The sequence below is a fragment of the Merops nubicus genome, unplaced genomic scaffold, assembly GCF_000691845.1.
Source record: "Merops nubicus isolate BGI_N331 unplaced genomic scaffold, ASM69184v1 scaffold26634, whole genome shotgun sequence".
Taxonomy (NCBI): domain Eukaryota; kingdom Metazoa; phylum Chordata; class Aves; order Coraciiformes; family Meropidae; genus Merops; species Merops nubicus.
This window is the reverse complement of record NW_008605308.1, coordinates 1-9,669: the sequence shown is the minus strand read 5'-3', so window position 1 is coordinate 9,669 and position 9,669 is coordinate 1. Positions and strand designations below refer to the sequence as shown.

The following is a 9,669-nucleotide window of genomic DNA, read 5'->3' as shown; positions in this document are numbered from 1 at the left end:
CATGTGGGACTGGGCTGTCCTGTCCTGCTCAGAGACCTTCCTCCCCTGCTGTCCTCACCCCCGTGTTCTGCAGGAGATCAGGAAAGCTTGTTGTGGCCCCTTGAAAGGCTATCTTGGGAAATGGGGGTTGCAAGGTGGGACCTGGCCTCCCAGGGTGAGCCGAGGCCATCCTGCTGTCCCCAGGGAACGTGTCTGTGCTGCAGCTCAGGGTCACAACTACACCCCTGACCTCCCAGCACTCCTTCCCTCCTTCCCCACTCTTCACCCCCTGTTCTTATTCCTCAACCTGTCCCACACCCTGCTCTCTCCCCCAGCCCGTGACGCCAGAGCTCCTGGTGAGCCCCAGCAGCCAGGGTGGGGACCTGGGGTCTGAGGGTCCAGAAGACAGAGGGAACTGGACGGGGCGGCTGGATTTCCTCCTCTCCTGCATCGGATACTGCGTGGGCCTTGGAAACGTCTGGAGGTTCCCCTACAGGGCTTACACCAATGGAGGAGGTACTTGGGCATCCTTTGGAGTGGCAGCATCTCCCCCTCACTGAGCTGGGCTGGTGGGAAGCGTCTCTGAAGAGATGTCCCTTCCCCTTCTCATGGCTGGGAAGCAGTGTTTGTTGTTGTGGGGTGAAGCCTCCTCCATGCTTGCTGTAGGGCATTAACCACCTGTACCCATGTGTGGAAGGGACTCACCAGCCTACCTCTGCACTCAAGGCCTTGGAGACATCCCCAGCTCCATGCTGGACTGAATAGAACTTCAGCATCCCTCCTGGCTTCCAACAGCTTTTTGGCCTGGTGTCCTCCAGGGCTCAGTGGGGTCAGCAAATATTTCCCAGGTATCGAAGGAGGGGAACAGGCCTTTTGCAATGCAAGAGCCAGGTGTGATGGTACAAAGGACCATCTAGTTCAGCTCCTCCCAGAGTTAATTGCATGCCGCATGCAACAATAACTGCAGAATTTAATGGTGTTTATGAAAGATTCAGACAGAAAGGAGAGTTGTGGGTGGGGAGAAGCACTGCACTGGGTGAATCCCAACCCCTTCCTCCTGCACTAATGAGCTGCTGCCACTTGCTGTCTTCCACATTTTGGTGTAACTCTCTCAGGGCCACAGATGTTGAACGAACTTTATTCCTTGTCATAGATGGGCATTGGGTGTTTGCTCTGTGTTAGTTTTAGGGTTTTTTTCTTGCTTCTTGCAGGAGCTTTCTTGGTTCCTTACTTCATCATGCTGGCCATCTGTGGGATCCCCATCTTCTTCATGGAGCTGTCACTTGGCCAGTTCTCCAGCCTGGGGCCCCTTGCTGTCTGGAAGATAAGCCCTCTCTTTAAAGGTGCGTGAGTGAAGTCCAGAGCCTCTGGAAGAGCTGTTTGATGAGGACATAGACCAGCAGCAGCGTCCCATGATTCTCAGAGCTCTTGTTAGAATCAGAAGTTAAATCCTGGGGGAAGGTGGAGCAGGCTGGATTTCTGGGTTAGCTGTTTTAGTAGCTACGAGATATGTATGATATCTATCACCCTTTGGAGGCTCTGAGTGTCATGACCAGCTTTAGAAATTATATGAAAATTATCAAGCCACGTAGCGTACAAAACACAGCAGCAAAGCTTAGAAATGGCTGGTAAAGACAAAGGTAAGAATAGAGTTGGGAAAAAAAAAAGAAAGGTCAGATCAAATACTTCAACTCTCAACATTAAGTTGGAGTAAAATCATCTGTCTGATGCGTTAGATCATCAATTCAGAGAAGGCAAGTCCAGAGGACGTAACGGCAGCAAGAGGCATCCCCCACCAGCTGAACCTCTGAGTGGTTGAACCTGTGGCTGCTGAGACCCAGTGTCTGACCCTGGCTGTGGATGCGCTCTGCTCCGGAGAGACGGCTCACTCCTTCTTTACCCTCTGCTTCCTCCAGGCGTTGGCATGGGCACGATCCTCATCGTCTCCCTGGTGGCCATTTACTACAATATGATCATTGCTTACGTTCTCTTCTACCTCTTTGCATCCCTCACAAGCGACTTGCCCTGGCAGCACTGCGGCAACTGGTGGAACACCGACCTGTGCCTGGACCACCACGTCATCAAGGCGGGGAACACCACCTTCCCTGCCAACATCACCAACACTGTCAGCCCCAGTGAGGAGTACTGGAGGTAAAGAGGTCGGCTTGAACTGGCTCTGGGGACATGGCCAGCATCCAACCAGGGAGAGCACGGGGATGGGAGGAGGGCTGGAGGTCTGTGCAGCATGTCTCATCACATGGGGAACACCCATGTTGGGCCTTGTGGGTGCATTGATGGTCTCCTGGGGTCTGTTGTGGACTATATCTCAGTTTAGCCCTTGGGATCGTGTCCCTAGGATGTGGGAGGTAGGGTTGGCTGTGTTAGGCTAACAGTACAACTTGATGATCTTAAAGGTGTTTTCCAACCCAAATGATTCTAGGATCTAGTACTGCTTTGCTGGCCTGGAGGTATGTTAGACTGAGATGCATCCCATGCCTGGACCAGCTGGGAATTTGCTCTCAAGCTGCCAAGCATCCCCTCTGGGCTCTCCAGTGCGTGGTGCAGAAACCACACCAACTGCTCCCCTGGCAAAGAGCTGCCAGCACCCTGCTGCTCTCTCACTGCTAGGGTTTTTCACAAGGTTATTTTTTGGAGCAGAGGAACTGCTAGGCTCAGAGAAGGTCTCTGGAAGAAGGTGGGGGATGCTCCATGCTGCTCACCGGGGGTTCTCCTTGTGCCCTAGCCGGTATGTCCTGCACATCCACGGGAGCTCCGGGATTGGGGATCCTGGGAGGATCCGCTGGAACCTGTGTCTGTGCCTGCTCCTTTCTTGGACTATCGTCTACCTGTGCATCCTAAAGGGAGTCAAATCCTCTGGCAAGGTAAGGGCTGGGCAGTCTCTCCTGGGGGATCTGCAGCGATGCTCAGCAGTGCCCGTGGTCCTCTGCACACCTGGCAAAGTGAGACCCATGAACAACATGAGTGGGACGCTGACCATTCTGGGGACACCAAGACACCCAGAGGCCAGCAGAGCTGACACCACTGGCCCTGCTGCACCCCAAGGACCCCAGCTCTGAGGGTGATGCCGGGCGATGAGGTGTCCCACCCCGGGGGGACAGGTCTGGAGTGCTTGTGCTGTGCTCTGCATTCCCACAGGTCGTGTACTTCACCGCCACCTTCCCCTACCTCATCCTGGTGATGCTGCTCATTCGTGGTGTGACCCTGGAGGGGGCCTGGAAGGGGATCCGCTTTTACCTCACGCCCCAGTTTGATCACTTGCTGTCTTCCAAGGTAAGCAGGGTCTTGTGCAATTTGTTCAGGATGCAAAAATGAATCTTCTCCTGCCACCTTCAGTATGCAACAGAGGTGGTTCCCTTACTCAGGTGCTTTTTCTGGCCACCCCCCAAACTAAAGTCCTTGCTCTTGGTTGCTCCCCGACCAAACCTATTTGCCTTTCAACAGTCTATACTGCTCTTCCCACCTGGCCGAACTTCATGACTGTTTCTGGCTCTCCATTCAGGGCCTGCCACGCTCACCAGTCACTCTGGGTGTCAGGACCATGGGCAGGATTAGCCCAGCTCCCCGGCCGGGGGGTGATGATGGCTGCCTGTGGTGGCATCAGCTGCTCTGTTTTTCTTGGTGTATGGTGTGTTTCCTTGGGTCAGCAGTGTTGGTAGCAGAGACCACTCAGTTTTAGAAGGGTATTTAGGACCGTGCTGGGCTGGCTCTGAAATACTCTTATTAGCCCTTTCACTATGAGCTGACCCACTACAAGTGGTGAGCATGTTACCAAGGAAAGGCAAAGACCCTGTGGGCTCTGCGTGCCTAGAGGGCTGGGGAAGATGTTCAAGGGGCTCTGAGAAGGATATTTCCAATTCTCTCAAGAGGAGCTTTCCAAACCCCTGCTCTTCTCATGTCTGTTTTCTTCCCCAGGTGTGGATTGAGGCAGCCCTGCAGATTTTCTACTCTCTTGGGGTAGGCTTTGGGGGCCTCCTCACCTTTGCCTCATACAACACCTTCCATCAGAATATCTACAGGTAAGTGCCAGTTGCTGTCTCATAAAGTTGTGGGTTGAGAGGAGCCATGGAAACCTCAGCTGGTGGGTTCAAATGCAGTAGAAGCATGTGATGCAGCACACGGTCACCCAGCACTGCTCCTTGCCTGAGCACCTTACAGATACCTGGCAGCTTGCACAGGCTAGAGAGGGACAGAGCGATCTGTGAAAGAAAATTCTTCTAAACATCAAGGCAAAGCAACAGACTCAGAAGTTTTGGGCTGTAGAAGCTGAAGGCTGAGCATATTTGAAGCTATAGTTATGCCTGTTTGTCCTGCGCCCAGCATCTGCTGCAGATCACCAGCAGAGAAGGGAGTCTGGGTGTTGGATATTTGGGATGATCTTTTCCACAGCAGAGAGCAAGCTTGGGAGAAACCTCTACAAAATGACCCATGTCATTAGATAAATGCTCCTTTTGCCCTGGAAAGCACACACTTAGAGAGGCTCTGGAGGAGAACTGCACTGGGTCACCTCACTGGGCCACCTGTGGCTGGCAGTGCCACCATGCCCTGCTGTGGGGTGGGAAGGAAGGACATGTTCAGAGCATCTTCTTTGTCTTCCATAGGGACACCTTCATAGTGACCCTGGGCAATGCCATCACCAGCATCCTGGCAGGGTTTGCCATCTTCTCTGTTTTGGGATACATGTCCCAGGAGCTTGGGGTCCCTGTTAACCAGGTGGCAAAAGCAGGTGAGGCCAAAGACCCTTTCTCCTTCACCCTCTGCCTGGGTGCCCTGAGGAGCATCCCTTCCAGATGGAAGGCATCTGAGGGTGTCAGTGGGAGGGAGAAGCTGCATGCTCAGCTGGCTGGGGGGAGGGAAGTGGGGAGTGCTGTGCAAGCCTCGAGCAACACCAAGTGATGTCTGATAAAGGCCCGAGCAAGGAGCAGGCTGGTTCTCCTGCACCTCTCCACCCTCTACTGCAGGACACCACCTGCCCATCTTACCTGAGCCCCAAGAGGTCCCTGCCACAGTGCCACCCTGCTGGGCCCTCCTCCATCGTCCCGTGCCCAGTGCTGTCACCTCCTTTTCACCCTGCTGTCCTTTGCCTCCCCTAGGTCCTGGCTTGGCCTTTGTCGTGTACCCCCAGGCCATGACAATGCTCCCTCTCTCTCCATTCTGGTCTTTCCTGTTCTTCTTCATGCTGCTCACCCTGGGCCTGGACAGCCAGGTGAGGACAGAGCCCACCTAGCCAGGCGTGGTGCCTAGGCAGCCTGGGGGCTCAGGGGACCCTCTTCTTTGCGTGCAGTTTGCCTTCATGGAGACCATCGTAACGGCGGTGACAGACGAATTCCCCTACTACCTGCGGCCGAAGAAAGCCTCTTTCTCAGCTGTCATCTGCATCGCCCTCTTCCTGATGGGGCTCATCCTCACCACAGAGGCAAGGGTGTGGGGCTGAATGCATTGTGGAGACCAGCTAGGGCCTCGTTGTAGGGAGGACTTCGGGTAGGGTCCCAGTTTGCAGAGACGTGTGTGCACATCTGCTAACAGGGTGAAAGATAAATGATGGGTGAGCTTGGGCTCCCTGGGGGTGTGAGGTCCAAGGGAGTGACATGTCATTCCCATCCCTGCACCAGCCCCCAGGAGAGTGTCTCCTGCTGGTGCCTGACTGCTGTCTTCCCCAGTCATGGAGGAGACTTACTGGGATGCTGGTCCCAGGGATACTGGCCACTGTGCTTTGCCTTCACAGGGTGGGATGTACTGGCTGGTCCTACTGGATGACTACAGCGCTGGCTTTGGTCTCATGGTGGTGGTGATCACTACCTGCCTCGTGGTGACACGTGTCTATGGTAAGGGGTCTGTCCCCACAGGGGCACAGGGAGGAGTGGGCTGTCTGTGTGAAGAGAGGGGTTTGCAGGGAGCCACAGAGGAGCCAGCAGCCTTGCACCGGGCAGGAACACCTCTGCTCCCACCTCTTGTTCCTTCTTGGCCATCACTGGATCCAGCTCTCCAGAGATAGTTGGGGTACTGAGCCTTGTCCCTCAGACAGCACCCACTGGGCCTCCCTTCCTGCATCTCCCAGCTGGGAGGGGATGCACTTTGATGTAGAAGATGCAAAGCACTGCTTTTGGTCAGGGCAGGGCAGCCTGGTACAGGCACTGGCTCTGGGGGAGGGATCATAGCTTCTGAGTCCCTCTCCCTTCTCCAGGCATGAAGAGGTTCTGCCGAGACATCCACATGATGCTGGGCTTCAAACCAGGACCCTACTTCAGAGCCTGCTGGATGGTCCTGTCCCCAGCAACGATGATGGTAACTGCTCAGCTTGAGGTTCTGGATGGTGCTGGAGAGCTGCAGTGGTGCCAGCATCCCTGGATGACCTCTGCTTGCGAGAAGTCACTCTGCTGGTGTCTCCTGCCCCAGGGACCATTCTGGTTCTGCTGGGAGGTCTCCAGGCCTTTTGTGAGCATGAGACCTGCAGAAGGCTCTGGGCTGACCTCACTTTTCTCCCACCCAACAGGCTCTGCTGTTGTACAACATTGTCAAGTACCAGCCCTCCGAGTACGGCAACTACCGCTTCCCCACCTGGGCTGAGGTCTTGGGCATCCTCATGGGAGTCCTCTCCTGCCTCATGATTCCCGTGGGCATGGTGGTGGCTGTGCTTCAAGAGGAAGGGACACTGTGGGAGGTAGGAGGTGTTGGGGCCTGGCATTGCTAGGGAACACCACAGAAATGTGCAGAGGTGACCACGAGCCCCTGCTGAGCCTGTATCCTCGGGAAATTTCTGCCTCCTCCTTCCTGGAGTGTGTCGCCATCCCTCCTTGCTGTCCATGGGCAACTGCATGTCCCAGGATGTTTCCAACAGTGTCCACCCAGTGATGCCAGGCAGGTGCTTCCCAAGGAGCAGCCCCATGCACGTCCCCCCTCCAAAAGGAGCCTGCTGTGCCCTGCCCCATGGGGAAGGGCATTGTGCCCAGCATGGAGCAGGCACGGTCACGTGGGACTTTGCACCCGCTTTGCAGGAGCAAGGATGGAGCAGGGAAGGCAGCTGCCAGACAGTGCGGGCAGCCACGGGCAGCACGGGGGTCCCTGGGCTGAAGGGTTTGCCCAGGAGCAGGTTCTGGAGCTACTGGTTGCTCACAGCCCTCTCGGCCCGGGCCGGGCTCTGCTGCTCTGCCCAGGCTGCCGAAAGCACAGGCAGCAGCTCACCAGCTGGAGCACTTCCTGGCTGCAGCCTGGCTTGGCACAGCCATGGGCACAGTGGCATGGCCAGGGACTCCCTTGGCTGGGTGGCTCTAACCCTGCACCATAGGGCCACAACCCTGCAGTAGTCCCTAGCTCCTGGAACCTCACTACACTAGCACCCAGGTTGGATGGGGCTCTGGGCAACCTGCTCTAGCTGAAGATGCCCCTGCTCACTGCAAGGGGTTGGACTTGGTGACCTTGAAAGGTCCCTTCCAACCCAAACCATTTTATGATTCTACAGTAGAGTCATTAAGGTTGGAAAAGACCTCTAAGATCACCAAGTCAAACCACCACAGCAGGGATAACACCTCCCCAGCCCACAGCAGGCCACTTCTTCCTTCCCAAAAACCTCCAGGACAAGCTTTTTGGCCCCATCCCATCCTCACGGGGGCTCTTCCAGTCCCTCAGGGCTGGCAGAGCACCCCAGCCCTGGGAGGGGTGGGTGGCCTGCTGGGTGGGGGTGCTGGTGCTCCTTCTGCCCATCTGCTTGCAGCGAGTCCAGCAAGCCAGCCGGCCCACCATGGACTGGGGCCCGTCGCTGGAGGAGAACCGGACGGGCGTGTACGTGGCGAGCCTGCCCGGCAGCCAGTCCCCCAGGCCCCTGATGGTCCACATGAGGAAGTACGGCGGCATCACCAGCTACGAGAACACGGCCATCGAGGTGGACCGGGAGATGGAGGAGGAGGAGTCCATGATGTGAGGGCACCCAGCACCCCGTGGACTGGTGACGGGGGCTCACCCTCCCGATTGGCACAGGTTGCACTGCAGCACTTCAGGGCTGCTCGGGGAGGAGCTGGTGTGTCTTTTGGGGGACAGTGTGGAGCTGCCCATCCTGCTGGCCTCCTCGCCACCACCCTGACCCCACCAGGATGGAGCTGCCGCCCATCCCTCCGAGGTGTTTCTGTTTGGTGTGACAAGCTGTGTGACGAGTCCGTGCATTTGTGGCGGTGTCTGGTGCAAGTGTCGGGGCTGCCCCACTCCCACCCTCTGCCCCAACCCTGCCCTCCCCACCCAGGGCTGCCTGGGCTGCAGGGGTGCTCGGGTGCGGAGAAGGACGAGGTCCTCTGCATTGGTCTGCTCCTGCTCACATGTATTTAACTCCAATAACCCACGACCAGCTGTGAGAAAGGTCTGTAATGCCCTCCATGCCCTGAGGATGGTGTGTGCCTGTGCGCTCTTCTCACATGGAAGTACTCCACAAAAACTATTGCAAATCAGTGTCCTGCTAAAGAAATCTGACCTAATAAATGAGCAGTCTGGAACAATTAGAAGGAAAAAAAGAAAAAAAAAGAAAAGTTTTATAAACAAACCATCTTTGGCCTTTCCAAGCTTGTAGATCCCCCAGGGACCTCAGTGAATTGGGGCAGTTCTTCCCCACAGTGCCTGGTAGCTTTGCTGCCCCTTGCTGGGGCAAGCTGAAGGAAAAGGCTGGGCAGCCCATTCTCCATGTGTGCTGGAGGTCAGGGTCACGTCTCAGCTGGGCCAAGTGCCAAAGTAGTACCTGTGCCCATCCCTGAAGGGGATCCAAGGGCTGGCTCTAGCCTCGAGTTTTGTTTTTCCCAGGGAAATGTGAAGGGATGGGTTTCTGTGCCTGTGTATGATCTTGGAGTAGCTCAGCACAGGACCCATCTACTGCCAGCGCTGCTGGCCTGGGGGGTGCTGGAGGTCTCCTGGATAGGGCTGTCTGGACCCGATGCTGCCAGTCCCCATCACTTCAGTGTCGTGTGTGCCTTCTCCTGTGTACCATTGGCTCACCATGAAACAGGAGTGTGGGACAGCTTCCGGGTGGTTTGTCTGGGGGGTCCTCAGCATCCAGGAATGGCAGAGGGCATCTCCAACACCTCCTCCTCATCCCTACCTGCCTCCCCATGGCTGGGGATGCTGAGCTTCCTCCCTGGCTGGCTCTGCTCTCCCTTTTTCCTGTGGGACCACCAACGACTTTCCACCTCCTCCTTGCCATCCCCCACCGTGGCTGCAGCCCATGGGCATGGTGGGGGTCCCCCAACCCCAGCTTCTTGGGGCCCGTGGGCCTCTGACAGCACGCCCGTGCTGCGAAGCACCTTCATCCGCTAGCCCCAGGGTTAATCATTAGAGGGTGGCCATAAAAGTGTCTCTGATGGAAAGTTCAGGCCGTGGCTGCTGGGGAGCGGGGAGGGCCTGTCATAAACATTTATGGCCCCAATGAATCCCTCGCTCTAACCTTGACACTATTTACCGAGCAGGAGGCCTCGGGAGGTCACGGTGTTGCCCAGCCATCCCTGTGGGTGCTGGCCGGGGAGCTCGGGCATGGTTGGCCCTGGGAGGGGCACACGGGGAGGTCTGCACAGGGTGATGGAGCAGGTGATGGACTGGGGTGTTTCATGATGCCATTGCCCACCCCAGTGTGCCAGAGCAACCAGGAGAGCCTGACGCCTTCCCATGCCACAGAGGTGGAGGTGCCTCGGGCTCGCCAAT

General features: G+C 56.6%; 1 protein-coding gene across 1 annotated transcript; it reads left to right on the top strand.

Annotated features, from left to right (window-relative positions):
* Positions 1-314: 314 nt before the first annotated feature.
* SLC6A7 (solute carrier family 6 (neurotransmitter transporter), member 7) lies at positions 315-7,915 on the top strand (the record flags this gene model as incomplete). Its single annotated transcript, XM_008939305.1, has 13 exons — positions 315-495; positions 1,191-1,322; positions 1,896-2,130; positions 2,723-2,861; positions 3,136-3,270; positions 3,913-4,016; positions 4,599-4,723; positions 5,091-5,203; positions 5,282-5,413; positions 5,723-5,822; positions 6,182-6,282; positions 6,491-6,658; positions 7,709-7,915. Coding segments are annotated over 13 exons (1,872 nt in total), but the record flags the coding sequence as incomplete, so codon positions are not given.
* Positions 7,916-9,669: the final 1,754 nt, after the last annotated feature.